Source organism: Oryx dammah, unplaced genomic scaffold, assembly GCF_014754425.2.
Source record: "Oryx dammah isolate SB20612 unplaced genomic scaffold, SCBI_Odam_1.1 HiC_scaffold_26, whole genome shotgun sequence".
NCBI classification, from domain to species: domain Eukaryota; kingdom Metazoa; phylum Chordata; class Mammalia; order Artiodactyla; family Bovidae; genus Oryx; species Oryx dammah.
In genome coordinates this window covers 78,242,676-78,259,046 of record NW_024070210.1, presented here as the reverse complement: position 1 = coordinate 78,259,046, position 16,371 = coordinate 78,242,676, and the positions used below count along the sequence as shown (strand labels likewise).

At 38.1% G+C, this 16,371-nt stretch overlaps 1 gene segment (V, D, J or C); it reads right to left on the bottom strand.

Annotated features, from left to right (window-relative positions):
* Positions 1 to 1,843: 1,843 nt before the first annotated feature.
* LOC120853734 lies at positions 1,844 to 2,625 on the bottom strand. The segment is given in 2 exon segments: positions 1,844 to 2,304; positions 2,519 to 2,625. Coding segments are annotated over 2 exon segments (510 nt in total).
* Between the last annotated feature and the right edge of the window lie 13,746 nt (positions 2,626 to 16,371).

Genomic DNA, 16,371 nt, shown 5'->3' with positions numbered 1-16,371 from the left:
TCGCTCAGTCGTGTCTGACTCTTTGCAACCCCATGGACTGTAGCCTGCCAGGCTCCTCTGTCCATGGGGATTCTTCAGGCAAGAATACTGGAGTGGGTTGCCATGCCCTCCCCCAGGGGATCTTCCCAACCCAGTGATCAAACCCAGGTCTCCCGCATTGCAAGCAGATTCTTGACTGTCTGAGCCACCAGGGAAGTCCATCCTTAACTTGAGCTATCCGTCTTTCTTTAGTTAACAATAATCTTTTGATGTTCCGACTACCTGCACTTTGTTGCAAAGCTTCTATACAACCTGGCTCCTCTGCTCACCTCCTTAGAGTAGTTCTTTCAGGTTTACTTGAGATGCTATCTCCCAGGCTTGAAGTCCTAAAAATTCCCACCAGATAAAACGTAACTCTCAACTTCTGATTGTAAATATTTTTTAAGTTGACAGCAGTTATGACAATCTCTTTTTCAGTTTGATATGAATATATTTATGCATAGAGTAACCATTTTTAAATCTCTCCCCCACTTGCCTGCCTATGGAAACATATGATGTGCAAAATACAACTTAATATTGTATCGGATTGTATCTCAGTAGTTAAGATGCAGGATCAAATGGGACAGTGTGGGTGAGGTATAAAAGGAAAGAACTACCACCCAAAAATGGATAAGTGAACTTGATATCCCTTGAAGAGGGTGTGGCGACCCACTCCAGTATTCTTGCCTGGAGAATCTCATGGACAGAGGAGCCTGGTGGACTACAGTACACAGGGTCATGAAGAGTCGGATGTGGCTGAAGCAACTTAGTACACATGGAAACCTGGTATACTCTTTACAGGAGAAGGTTACGTTGATTATGGTTGAATGGGGAATAATAATCGTATTAACAAGAAGCATAGTTTTGCCATTTTCTTTATTTGAAAGTGTGTTGTTAAAAGAGGTATAGATGGATGACCAGTTGACATAGAAAGTACTGGAATAGCTTTGTAGTGTCCCTACTAGCTGGAAATCTATGACTCAGAATTTGTTTCTCTGTATTGTTCTGGGTTAGGGTTGGCCATAAAAATGATTGTTTAAAGTTTAGAAGGTAGTTGTCATAAAGTAACCACATTTTTTTAATGCCCTGCTGGTTGGTGCATGGGTCCAGTCACTGTGCAACTCACACGTGTTGCTGCTGATCTGCTAGCTCATCTTATTGTTGACTTACAACTCCTTAACCTCCAACCAGATCTCCTCCTCATCATCTCTCTGTCTTTGGCCAAATGTGCATGTAGCATGATGATAAATATCCACTTCTCCTGAAGGTCACCCACTACCATGAGATTGAAGGAGGTGAGAGACAGACACGTTTTTAGTAAGTTTTTGTGGGTTCCAATTGTCCTCATGGGTTCTAGTATGTCCTTAAATGCCAGTTTTCCCATGCTTTTGTCCATGTCCAATTTTCCTTTCCAAACGACACTCTAGTTGATTTAAAGTAAATTCAGGCTCAGCACAAGATGAGAAGATAACAGCTTTGTATGAACTCTTCCACCAACTCTAGCAATTACCTGAGAGTTCTATTCCTTAAAATGAGTCTCTTATTCTGTATCACTGTGGTTCTACTTTTCTGATTGTACCCTAACTGACACAAAACTCAAGAAGAAAAGATTAAGGAAATTATATTCATGACAATTTCTGAAAAATAAACCCAGATTTATGATGTGAGAAATTTTAGGTGCAGTTGCCACATGAAATTATTACAGGGCAAGTTTTCATATTTAGACAACTTTGTACATGTTCTGTATGATTGATATAAAATTTAAAAAATCAAGACTGAGAACATATTACTAGAAAGTTAGTCTGGACATCTGTTCCTAAGTGACTTAAAAGGAGCTTCCAGACCACAGATTAAGCAAACACACAACTACCATTTCTGGTCTGGAATCTGCAGGTGCATATTTCAGCTGGAGTTCTGCAGCAGGGAAGCTCTCTTTTATTAAACTCTGGGGTTTTTGTTTAGCTATTCCCACTACTTCAAGCACTGTGAGCTCCCAGAGAGCACAGAAATACTCTGCAGAATCTTCCAGCTGTAAGTCTGAAATGGTGAGGCTGACGAATTTACGAGCTTTCTGAATATTTACAGAGTAATGGCCATTCCTTGCATTCTGGCCAGAAGAAATCTGACTAATAAGGTAAATCATCTCTCCATTGGGAAGCAGCTTGTACCAGAACACGTAGTAATAGCTCCAGGTTGTTGCATACCGACAGTTCAGGGTGACTGACTGTCCCAGTTGACTGGATGTGTCTGGCTGGTCTTGAATAACTTTCTGTGCCACACCAGATCCTGTGGGGAAAAAATCAGGAAACAGAGCTGAAGTAAAGAACAAAATAATGTAGGAATTAGACTAATTTGGGACCCAAAGGAAACCCAAATTGAAATAATAATAAGTATGCTTTTCCCCAGTCCCCCTTTCCTCCCAAGTTCCCTGAAGCACCACGTGCCTGTGTGCAGACCTTTCACCCTGAACATGCGCACCCATGTTTGGAAGCATCCCTACCAGAGAAGGTGAAGGCCAGGAACACCCAGAGCAGGCTGGAGAGCGGCATGAGGCATGGATTTCCCTGCACAAATGTGCTGGGTTTCTGCCTCAAGCGGAGAGTTCAGTGTCTTTGAGTGCCTGGCAGCACATATACATACTACCCAGTACCTGTGTGACTCCCCCCAACAGGAAGTGGGGTTTGTCATATTCATAGGCCACGTGGTCTGTGCACATATGGGAAAAAAGTCTGGCTCACCACAAACTTTATTTTGTCTACTTGTCTTTTCCTGGTTAGGAGATCCTGAAAAGGAGTATGGAAAAAAGCAATTAGTATTAAAGGTATGAGCTGAGGAGAACTGAATTTTAAACAAGTTGACAAATATTGATAATCATTCAGTAAAATAATTTTACCAGCTCATTTAAGATAGAATTTACTATAGGCTATGAACTCTTTGTAACTTACTTACTGATCATTCATTTAGCCTATACTTACCTTTCCTCCATTCAGAAACAATGATTTTTTCAAAGCCCACAGATTTTCAGCTTTCTTTGTGAAAAGCTATCTTGTCTAAAATAATTAACTTATCTTTTTTTTCTTAACTGGGTTTTAGGGCTCTATTTAGATTTTTTAGTAAATAAAATTACTTTAATATGAAATGAAGAAATATCAGTTCTTTTGACTTTCAGAATCTATTCATTTGTATGTGTTTTTATGAAACAGTAACAGGAATAAAATATTGTTCTTTTGAAATCGACATTGAATCTTATTTATTAGACTTTGAGTAGGATCAGGATACTCAGTGTTGTTGTCTCTACAGGGAGAATTGTACTTATTAGATCATGTGCCCTAGAATTGTACTGATGTCACTCTGAAAGCTATAAGATATTGATGAAGAAAACTGAAGATAATGCAAGTAAATATAAAAATATTTCATATTCATGGGTTTTAAGAATAAATAATGTTAAAATGTCCTCTGAACTAGAGAAATCTATAGATTTAATACAACCCTTCTCAAAATAGTCATGGCATTTTTCATGCAACTAGAACAAATAATCCTAAAATTTGTATAGAACCACAATAGACCACAAATAGTCAAAGCAATTTTGAAAAAAAAGAACAAAGTTAAAGGTATCACAGTCCCTAACATCAAAACATGCTTCAAAGGTGTTATAATCTAAAATATACATTGCTGGCCCCAAAACAGAGATTCAGTCAATGGAACAGAAGAGGGAGTCTGGATTTTAACCCTTGTATACATGGTCAATCAATCTATAACAAAGGAGGCAAGAATAAGCAATTGGGGGGAAAGACTGCTTCTTCTATAAATGGTGCTAGACAACTAGACAGCTACATGTTAAAGAATGAAATTAGAATATTTTCTCACAGCATATACTAAAATAAACTCAAAATGGATTAGAGTCTTAAATATAAGACCTAAACTCATAAATTCTTAAAGAAAGTATAGGCAATATGCTTTATGACATTCATCTTTGCTATATTTTTGTATCTATTTCCTCAGGCAAGGACAAAAAAGAAACAACACAGAAAATAGTATCTAATTAAATTAAAATATTTTGCACAGTGAAAGAAACCATTAACACACAAAAAAGGCAACCTATCAAATGGGAGAAGATATTTGTTAGTGATTGGTCAATAAGGGGTTAATGTCCAGAATATATAAAAAACTTTTGCATACAATATCAAAACCACAGGCAGAGGACATGAATAGGCATTTTTCCAAAGAAACATACAGATGGCAAACAGACACATGAAAAGATATTCAACATCTCTAATCATCAGGTAAATGCAAATCAAAACCACAATGAGATCTCACCTCACTCCTACCAGAATACTATCATGACAAAAATGAAAAATAATTGAGTATTGTCAAGGATGTGGAGAAAAAGGAAAACTTATGTATTCCTGCTGGGAAAGTAAGCTGGTGTAGCCTCTATTTAAAACAATATGAAGATTCCCCCAAACAATAGAAATATAACTACTATATGATTCCGGGCTTCCCAGGTGGCTCAGCGATAAAGAATCCACCTTCAGTGCAGGAGACACAATTTCGACCCCTGGGTCAGGAAGATCCCCTGGAGTAGGAAATGGCAGCCCACTCCAGTATTCTTGCTGGGAAAATTTCCAGAGACGGAGGAGCCTGGCGATCTACGTTTCCATGAGGTTGCAAAGAGTCGAACACGACTGCAAAGACTTAGCAGGCACGTGCATTATATGATTCAGCAATTCCTTTCCTGGGCATCAGAAGGAAACAAACAAACAAAAAATTATCTATGCACCCAAATGTTCACTGCAACATTATTTCCAATAGTGAAGATATTTAGAAACAACCTCAGTTTTCAGTCATATGAATGGATCTAGAAGATATATATGTGTGAGCGTGTGTGTGTGTATACAATAAACTATTACTAGCCATAAAAAAGAATAAAATTTTGCCAGTTGGGACAGCATGATAGACCTGGAGGATATTGCTCTTAGCGAAATGTCAGATAGAAAAAGACAAATACTGTATGCTTTCACTTTTATATGAAATCTAAAAAGCAAAACAAATTAACAAATAAAACACAAACAGACTCAGACATATAGGGAACAAGCTATTGGTTACTACAGGGGAAAGGGGTGGGTGTAGGGGTGAAATAGGTGAAGGGGACTAAGAGGTAGAAATTTCCACTTACAAAATAAATAAATTAAAACTAGCTAATGTGCAGTGAAGGGAAAGAATCAACCCTGCCAAGAACTTGACTGTAGCCAGTGAAACTGATTTTAGACTTCTTGCATCCAGAACTGAAAGAGGATAAATTTGTTTCAAGTGATCAATTCATATATGAACACTGAACAAATATTTTCTGTTTGCTTTGCCCCAGTCATAGGATGAGATGTGAGTATTTGCAATTTGCAAATGTAATTGCAATTGTGAGTTATTTTTATTTGCAATTATGGTAAGGCAGATTTGAATATTCTTGAGACACCCAACTAAACTGGATAACATCTTTATTGGAGTCATTTTCTCTCCTTTTAGATCCTTTCACTTTTTATCGTTTTGGTGTCCAGCATATTGTGTTTAAATATTTACTTTAAATCTGTAGTCTTATCTAGATACTCTCCTAGTTACAAGTCAGAGGTTCTAGTGCAGAAGGAAATATAGGAGATATTCAGAAGGGAAAAGACCAAATCCCAAATTCGTTGGGCCAAAAAGTGTTTGTGGTTAAAACTGTACCAGTGTAGGTAAGAAATACTAAACAGTGCAAATACCTGGTAATGGCGTCATGGTGTGACTGTGGCTGGAGAAGGAGCTGAGCCCCGCGGAGGGTATGAGTACAGGCCGCAGGTGCTTGGGGAGCACTACGCTGCACAGCACAAAAGTAAGTGCCTGAGTCTGTGGTCTGTGAAGAGGAAACATGCAGTGAGCTGCGGCATTCTGTGGGTACTGTCACGGTGTTTAATCTTCCATCCTGCTTTATCCCTGAAGGAATGTAAAAGAGACGGATGAGGCCCCCGGGGTTCTGACGGAACCACTACGCATCGTCTGTGAGGGTGGAGAAATTACACCACAGTGTAGAGTTGGCTCCCTCCTGTAGACTCAGGGCTGGGGGACTCTGCTCCACATCCACCCCTCTCACACTTGATGAGAAAGAGAGAAACAGTCACAGGTGAGGGTCACAGTAGTGTAGTGTAAGTCTCTCAGTCATGCCCCACTCTTTGCGACCCCATGGACTATATACAGTCCATGGAATTCTCCAGGCCTGAACACTGGAGTGGGTAGCCTTTCCCTTCTCCAGGAGATCTTCCCAACCCAGGGATCGAATCTACGTATTCCGCATTGCAGGCGATTCTTTACCAGCTGAGCCACAGAGCTCCTGCAAAACCCTGAAAGTGCCCTCAGGAATCATGAGGATAGAAAGTCTGTAGAACTTGTGAGCTCCTGCTTCTCCCTCCCACAACACTACAGCTACTCAGTCCTTCAGATTCCCCTGTGGGGCAGCCCCAACTCACAGCAAACCTGGGCAAACAGAAGCCCCAGCACAGTGACCACTTGCCTCTTCATGACACTTTGCTTTGTTGCTGGGAAATTTTCACCTTAAGATACACAGTAAACCCTGGGTGGTGAGTGTCATGACTTGCCTGGAAATGTTCCTGCTCCTGCAACCAATCAGCTCAGCCAACAAACCCTGGTCAGATGACACTGGCAGGAAGCGCCACCTACCATCATCAATTCCGTGGAGAACACTGAACTTAAGAAAACAAGATTTTTTCTTTAGTAAAACAAACAACAACAACAACAAAAAAGAAAAAGAATCTAAGATATCTTTGAGAACCAAACTCTTCCAGGATTCTGTTTGTCTTCAAAGAACATGCCAACTTCCTAAAAATAACACTGCCTGAGACCCTGAGTCTTTTAAGCTACCAGATCTCGGGAGGTTTGTGTTCATCTCCCCTTGAAGTCCCAGGCACCGTGTCACTCAGAGCAGAAAAGTGCTAGGCTGAGTCTTTCCAACGGACTGATGTTTTCCTCCAGTGGAAGGAGTTCTCACTCCTGTTAAATTCAGCCTCAAAAGAGTCGATGTCTAAAACAAGGCTGTCTTTAGATGCATACTTCAGGAGAAACTGGAGTCCTTGGTTAGGGTACTGCACGTACCAGAAGAGATTTGTTTGAGCAGAAGATGAGTAGTTGCACATCAGCTCCAGAGGGGGTCCTTCAGAGACAGTGATGTGGCCATTGGACTGGGTCACTGACTGGGATCTAGCTCCTCCTGAAACATCAATGCTGAATCAATGAACTCAGCTAAAACACAAAGTCTCTATTCAAAGTCAAATTGGAACAATGTTCCATGTGCAGACAAGGGAGTAAAATGGAATGCCAGTCAGTCAGGAACGGAAGCACCTCAAGGTGGACCCCGCAGTCACGGCAGGGCAGTGAAGAAGTGGTGAGAACCTTTCTTGGAGATCCTGCACAAACAAAAGTCTGAAGACTGGCTGACTTGAACCCAGGTTGCTCTGAGGTTGAGGTATGACAGAAGATTTAGATTTCTCCTCCTGAAGGAGACTGTATGGAGTGTTAGGAAGAGAGGCTGTCTTAACAGAACTGCTTGCCTCTAGTGTCTGAGATGCTTTACATATCATTGTGTAAAAATGTCAGAATATCTCTTTAAACTCTAAAGAAAGAAAGTTTTTGTGAGTTCATTCTGATCTTATACAGAAAGCCATTTCCTATTTATTCAACAGCCTCCTCTATCAGCCAGATGGAGAAATAAATATAAGTTTACGTTTTTGTGAACCTTCTTCACTCCCTTCCTGCCCTGTATGGTTGAATTTAAAGCACTAAAATTATGCAGAGAAGAGAGTTTATGTTTTGTAGGCCCTTAAAGTTATAAAATTGGGCTTTTTAAAAAAAACACAAAATTATGAATAAAATTGAATATAAAATAATTTTTAGAATGAGAGGTAAAACTATAGGAAATTACAATCTCAAAAGCAAATACCACAAGCTGTATATATCTAGAAAATGACATAACATTTCAGTAGTTATTTCCCTGACACATTTCTATAACACCTTTTCTTTCTGTGTTCTTTGGCTCCATAATTTGTTTCTTCATATGCCAGTAAATTTGTTAATACTTCCTATCTAGAGAAAATAAAGATAATTTGGTCTTTACTCCTAGCATACTTGATAATTTTTGTTTAAACATATTCACAGTTTATTTTTAGTAATGCATGAACATTTTTAGGATTAGAGTCAAATGTGGGAATTGTCTATCAAGTTACTATGTGCTACAAGATTTCATTATATTTCGAGTTTTCTTATTCTATAACCAATTCTAAGCACTATGAACTAACACTTAATACATTTATTAAGCATGTTATTTCCTTTTGTTGTGTAATAAATTATCATGAACTTTGTGATTTAAAACAACATCCATTTATCTCATAGTTTCTGTAAGTCAGAAGCCAGGGCACAGCTAAGCTGGATCTCACAAATCTGCAGTCATGGAGTCAACTAACACTGTGGTCTTGTCTGAGGCTTGAGGGTCCTCTTCCAAACTCATGTGATTGTGGCAGAATTCATTTCCTCATAGCCATAGCCCTCATGACAGCTTGCTCCCTCAAGCCTGGGTGAATCTCTCTAATCTGAGATAAAGCTTAAGCCTTCTTTGAAAGAGCTTACCTGATTAAATTAAGCCCACCAAAGACAATCTCCCTATTGATTTACTCAAGTTCAAACTGATTAGGCACTTTAATTACATCTGCAAATCTTCCCTTTGCCCTATAATAAAACAATAACAAGAATGATATCTAATACAATCACCATGAACATAGAAGAAATAAAGAATAAGTAAACAGAGATGAATAACACAATTACTGAAAGTAAAAACACTCTAAAAGGAACCAATAGCAGAATAACTGAGGCAGAGAAATGGGTAATTGAGCTAGAGGATAGAATGGTGGAAATAACTGCTGAAGAGCCAAATAAAGGGAAAGGAATGAAAGACTTGAGGAAAGCCTCAGAGACCCTTGGGACAATATTAAATGCACCAATATTTGAGTTATAGAGGTCCCAGAGGAAGAAGAAAAAAAAGAAAGGCAATGAGAAAGGTTTTGAATTAATTATAGTTGAAAACTTCCTCAGCAAGGGAAAGGAAATAGTCAATCAAGTCCAAGATGCACAGAAAGTCCCCTACAGGTTAAACCCAAGGAGAAACACACTGAGACACATATTAATCAAGCTAATGGAGATTAAGCACAAAGAAGGAGTAGTAAAAGCAGCAAGGGAAAAGCAACAAGTAACATACAAGGGAAAACCCGTATGATTAACAGGATCTTTCAGCAGAAACTCCATAGACCAGAAGGGAATGGCATGATTCATGTCAATCTATGCCAAAACCAATACAGAATTGTAAAGTAAAAATTAAAAATAAATAAATAAATAAATAAAAATAAAATAAAAGAGAAAAATCTACAACCACGATTACTATACCCAGCAAAGATCTCATTCAAAATTGATGGAGAAATCAAAAGCTTTATGAACAAGCAGAAATTAAGAGAATTCAGCACCACCAAACCAGCCTTGCAACAAATACGAAAGGGACTTACATAGCCAGTAAACACAAAAGAAAGGAAAGACCTACAAAGACAAATCCAAAACAATCAAGAAAATGCCAACAGGAACATATGTATCAATAATTACCTTAAATGTAAATGGATTAAATGCACCAACCAAAGATACAGACTGACTGAATGGATACAAAACTAAGACCCATATAAATGCTGCCTACAGGAGACCAACTTCAGACCTAGAGACACAGGCAGACTGAAAGTAAAGGGATGGAAAAAGATATTCCATGCGAATGGAAACCAAAAGAAAGCTGAAGTGGCAATCCTTATTTCAGGCAAAATAGACTTTAAAATAAAGAATATCATAAGAGACAAAGAAGGACACTACATAATGATCAAGGGATCAATCCAAGAAGAAGACATAACAATTGTAAATGTCTATGCACCCAACATAGGAGCACCTCAATACAGAAGACAAACACTAACAGGCATAAGAGGAGAAATCAGCAGCAGCACAGTAATAGTAGGGGCCTTTAACACCCCACTGTCATCAATGGACAAATCAATAAGGAAACACAGAATCAATAAGGAAACACAAACCTTAAATGAAACATTAGACCAAATGGACCTAATTGATACCTTCAGGACTTTCCATCCAAATGCAGAAGAATACACTTTCTTCTCAAGTGCACATGGAATATTCTCCAGGATAGACACCACCTTGGGCCACAAATCAAGCCTCAGTAAATTTAAGAAAATTGAAATTTTATGAGGTATCTTCTCTGACCACAATGCTATGAGACTAGATATCAATTATAGAAAAAAAAAAAAACCAGCCAAAAAACACAAACTCATGGAGATTAAACAATACATTACTAAATAACAAAGAGGTTACTGAAGAAATTAAAAAAAAAGAAATAAAAAGAATCCTAGAAACAAATGACAATGAAAACATGAATATCCAAAAGCTATGGGACTCAGCAAAAGCAGTTCTAAGAGGGAAGTTTATAGCGATACAGTCATACCTCAGAAGCAAGAAAAGCATCGAATAGACAGCTTAACTCTACATCTAAGGCAGCTGGAAAAAGAAGAACAAAAAACCCCTAAAGTCAGCAGAAGGAAGGTGATCATAAAAATCAGAGCAGAAATAAATGAAAAAGAGCAAGCAATAAATGCTGGAGAGGGTGTGGAGAGAAGGGAACCCTCCTACACTGTTGGTGGGAATGAAAACTAGTACAGCCACTATGGAGAACTGTGTGGAGATTCCTTAAAAAATTGCAAATAGAACTGCCTTATGACCCAGCAATCCCACTGCTGGGCATACACACTGAGAAAACCAGAATTGAAAGAGACACATGTACCCCAATGTTCATCACAGCACTGTTTATAATAGCCAGGACATGGAAACAACCTAGATGTCCATCAGCAGATGAATGGATAAGAAAGCAGCGGTACATATACACAATGGAGTATTACTCAGCCATTAAAAAGAATACATTTGAATCAGTTCTGATGAGATGGATGAAACTGGAGCCGATTATACAGAGTGAAGTAAGCCAGAAAGAAAAACACCAATACAGTATACTAACACATATATATGGAATTTAGAAAGATGGCAATGATGACCCTGTATGCAGGACAGGAAAAAAGACACAGATGTGTATAGCGGACTTTTGGACTCAGAGGGAGAGGGAGAGCGTGAGATGATTTGGGAGAATGGGATTGAAACATGTATAATATCATGTAAGAATCGAATTGCCAGTCTATGTCCGATGCAGGATACGGCATGCTTGGGGCTGGTACACGGGGATGACCCAGAGAGATGTTGTGGGGAGGAGGGTGGGAGGGGGGTTCATGTTTGGGAACGCATGTACACCCGTGGTGGATTCATGTCAATGTATGGCAAAACCAATACAGAATTGTAAAGTAAAATAAAAAATTAAAAAAAAGAAAAAAATGAAAAAGAAATGAAGGAAACAATAGCAAAGATAAATAAAACTAAGTTCTTTGAGATTAGCAAAATTGACAAACCACTAGCCAGATTCATCAAGAAAAGTAAAGGAGAAAAATCAAGTTAATAAAATTAGAAATGAAAAAGGAAAGTTTACAACAGACAATGAAGAAACACAAAGGATCATGAGAATATTATGAGCAACTATATGCTAATAAAATGGACAACCTAGAGGACATAGACAGATAGTTAGAAAAGATCAGCCTCCCAAGGCTGAACCAGGAAGAAATAGAAATTGTGAACAACCCAATAACAAACACTGAAACTGATTAAAAAAAAAAATTCTCCCCCCAGACAAAAGCCCAGGGCCAGATGGCTTCACAGGGGAATTCTATCAAACATTCAGAGAAGAACTAATGCCTATTTTTCTGAAACTCTTCCAAAAAATTGCAGAGGAAGGAACACTTCCAAACTCATTCTACAAGGCCACAATCACCCTGAAACCAAAACCAGGAAAAGATAACAGGAAAAAAGAAAATTACAGGCCAATATTACTGATGAACATAGATGCAAAAATCCTCAACAAAATTCTAGCAAACAGAATCCAACAACACATTAAAAAACTCATACACCACGATCAAGTCAGGTGTATTCCAGGGATGCAAGGATTCTTCAATATATGCAAATCAATCAACATGATACAGCATGTCAACAAATTGAAAGATTCAAAACCATATGATCATCTTAATAGATGCAGAAAAAGCCTTTGACAAAATACAGCATACATTTATGATAAAAACGATTCAAAAAATGGGCATAGAAGGAACCTACCTCAACATAGTAAAGGCCATATATGAAAAGCCCACAGCAAACATTATTCTCAATGGTGAAAAACTGAAAGCTTTCCCTCTAAGATCAGGAACAAGACAAGGGTGTCCACTCTCATCACTATTATTCAACATATTTTTGGAAGTCCTAGTTACAGCAATTAGAGAAAAAAAGAAATAAAAGAAATCCAGGTCAGAAAAGAAGAAGTAAAACTCTCACTGGTGCAGATAACATGATACTATACATAGAAAACTCAAAAGAAACTATCAGAAAACTACTAGAGCTCATCAGCAAATTCAGCAAAGTTGCAGGATACAAGGTCAAAACACAGAAATCACTCGCACTCCTATATACTAACAATGCAAAATCAGAAAGAGAAATTAAGGAATCAATATCATTCACCATTGCAACAAAAAGAATAAAATATCTAGGAATAAACCTAAGGAAACAAAAATACCTGTATATGGAAAATTATAAGATACTGATGAAAGAAATCAAAGATGACATAAACAGATGGAGAGATATTCCATGTTCCTGGATGGGAATAATCAATATTGTGAAATGACTATACTACCAAACGCAATCTAGAGATTCAATGCCCTATGAAATTACCAATGGCTTTTTTCACAGAACTAGAACAAAAAATTTCACAATTCATATGGAAACACAAAAGACCCTGAATAGCCAAGGCAGTCTTGAGAAAGAAGAATGGAGCTAGAGCAGTAACCTTCCTGACTTCAGACTATACTACAAAGCTACAGTAATCAAGACAGTATGGTATTGGCAGGAAAACAGACCAATGGAAAAAGATAGAGAACCCAGAGATAAACCCACACACCTATGTGTACTTTAGAATATACAATGGGGCAAAGACAGCTTCTTCAATAAGTGGCGATGGGAAAACTTGACAGCAATGTACAAAAGAATGAAATTAGATCATTACCTAATGCCATACACAGAGATAAACTCAAAATGGATTAAAGACCTAGATGTAAGACTAGAAAGTATTAAACTCTTAGAGGAGAACATAGGCAGAACACTCAATGACATAAATCAAAGCAAGATCTTCTATGACCCACCTCCTAAAGAAATGGAAATAAAAACAAAAATAAACATTTGGGACCTAATTAAACTTAAAAGCTTTTGCACAACAAGGGAAACTACAAACAAGGTGAAAAGATAACCCTCAGAATGGGAGAAAATAATAGCAAGGGAAACAACCGATAAAGAATTAATTTCCAAAATATACAAGCAGCTCATACAACTCAATACCTAAAAAAACAAACAACCGTATCAAAAAGTGGGAAAGGGACCTGAGAGACATTTCTCCAAAGAAGACATACAGATGGCTAACAAGCACATGAAAAGATGCTCAACATCACTCATTATCAGAGAAATGCAAATCAAAACTACAATGAGATACCACCTTACACCAGTCAGAATGGCCATCATCAAAAAAATCTACAAACAATAAATGCTGGAGAGCATGTGGAGAAAAGGGAACACTCTTGCTTTGCTGGTGGGAATGTAAATTGATATAGCCACTACGGAAGAAGGTATGGCGACTCCTTAAAAAGCTGGGAATAAAACCACCATATGATCCAGAAACCCCACTCCTAGGTATATACCCTGAGGAAACCAAAATTGAAGAAGACACATGTACCACAATGTTCACTGCAGCCCTATTTATAATAGCTAGAACATGGAAGCAACCTAGATGTCCATCGACAGACGAATAGATAAAGAAGCTGGTACATATATACAATGGAATACTACTCAGCTATTAAAAGGAATGCATTTGAATCTATTCTAATGAGGTGGATGAAACTAGAGCCCATTGTATAGAGTGAAGTAAGTCAGAAAGAGAGATATAAATATTGTATACTGACACATATATACGGAATCTGAACAGAAGGCACTGATGACTTTATTTGCAGGGTGGCAATGGAGAAACAGACATAGAGAACAGACCTATGGACAAGGTAGGAGAAGAAGAGGGAGAAAGGTAGGTGTATGGACAGAGTAACAGAAATTTACAACACCATGTGTAAAACAGATAGGCAATGGGAATTTGCTGTAAGACTCAGAACAGGGGCTGAGGGAACAGGGAACTCAAACAGGGGTTCTGAGACAGGCTGAAGGCTGGGGTGGGAAGGGAGATGGGAGGGAGTTCTGGGAGGGAGGGGACAGGGGTATAACTATGGCTGATTCTCGTTGATGTATGAAAGAAATCAAAAAATTCTGTAAAGCACTTATCCTTCAATTAAAAATTTTAAAAAATAATAAAAAGAATGATATCTATCATCTTGTAGATCTTGCAAGGAACAGATGGCAAAAAAAAAAAGATTTGTTGCTGGAGAGACACATATGGGTTTGTGGGAATATTCAATATTTTTTAAGATGAGAAAGCTTGAATATTTTAAATGCTGGGAGGGAATTAGCAAGAAAATGTTGAAAAGTCAGACTAAAGTTTATATGATCGGTGGGCTGAAGTGCAGAGAATTCAGACAGAATACTGTGGGTAAGGTGTTTGCACGGAGGGGTACCGTTTCAAAGTAAGAGAGACACCTTTTTTATTATGGGAGAGAACGTAAACTATATATGAAAAACAGGAATGTTTTACCTAGGATGCAGAAAGTTGAGGAAGATTCATTTAATGATACGAATTGTCTTTATTGTCACCTACCATGACTCATCAAATGTGGTAGGTTGGCTATTTTAGGAGAGTACAGAGTCAAAGGAGATATAAATGATATACTGTAGAAACATGAAAAAATTTTCATTCACCATTTCATTTACTCTTGGTGTTAAAAGCCACAAATATATGGAGGCAAACTTCTGTAAGACTGTATGATTCATATGGCTGGATGGAGTCACATTGTCTTCTGGGAATTATGGTTTAAGTATGTAAGAGTGGGAAATATAGACATGTGTTGGTGTGAGGGATGTAATGAAGTTAAGGTGTCCTCCAGGATTCCCACAGTGGAAGGTATCCAGTCCACCTGTATAATTCGGCTTCACAAACCAGCTCTCATTCATCAGCGCAGATGTCAAAAGCACCCTGTGGTCAAGCTGTAGGCCCATCTGCTGAATGTTCCTTGTATGTCAGGGACAGAAATAACAGGTGAGATTAAAGAATAGTATGGAATGACCCCTATCCTTGAGGAAGTTCCTTGAGAAAGTACTGGTAAAGAGTTAAAAACCAAACGATATTCATAACATTGTAAATATTGCTATTGCAAAATTGTGTACAAAATATTAAAAGAGGAAGAAGACAAATAAATATAAGGTGGAAAATCTTTTCAAAAGTAAATGTGACATTTACTGAGTCCTGAAGTTTGAGTAGGCTTTTGCAAAGTTGAGAAAAGAATAATATATATGAGAAGAAAATATTAAAGTGAGTACATTATGTCTGATGTTTAGAAATCTTGGGGTAGTGGTGGGAATGAGGATGAAAATTTCCTGGAAGTAATACCATAAATGGCCACAGAAACCTTGATTTTCACTTGTGGGCCATGGTGAGCTATAGAAGGTCTAAATAGAATAGCAATCTAATCCAAATGTGTGTTTTAGAATAATTACTTTAGAGAGTTTGGAGTGGTAGGAGCTCATGGGTAAAGGATATATTTAAGAAGTTATTCCAACCAACTTGGTGAGAGATTATGAGAACCTGAACCAGGATAGTAACAAGGGAACTACAAAGAGGTGGTTGAATGTGAGAGATATTTAGAAGACAGGATTGATGTGACTTCATATATCAGTCAACTTTGACTAGCATAAGACTTAGTTCAAAGAACCTCACAATCTCAGTGGCTCACAGGAAGAAAGCTTAATGAATGGTCCACTGTGTGTTACTTGTGGGTCAGCTGCCATTCCAACACTGTGGCTCTGCTCTTGCACACAAGTGGATTCAGGTCTGCTCCCATGAGTTGTCTCTTCATTCTGAAACTTGTGTCTGCTTCACATTATGGAATAAAACCTGAAAGGACAACTACTGTTTGGTATGTACAGGAAAGAAACAAA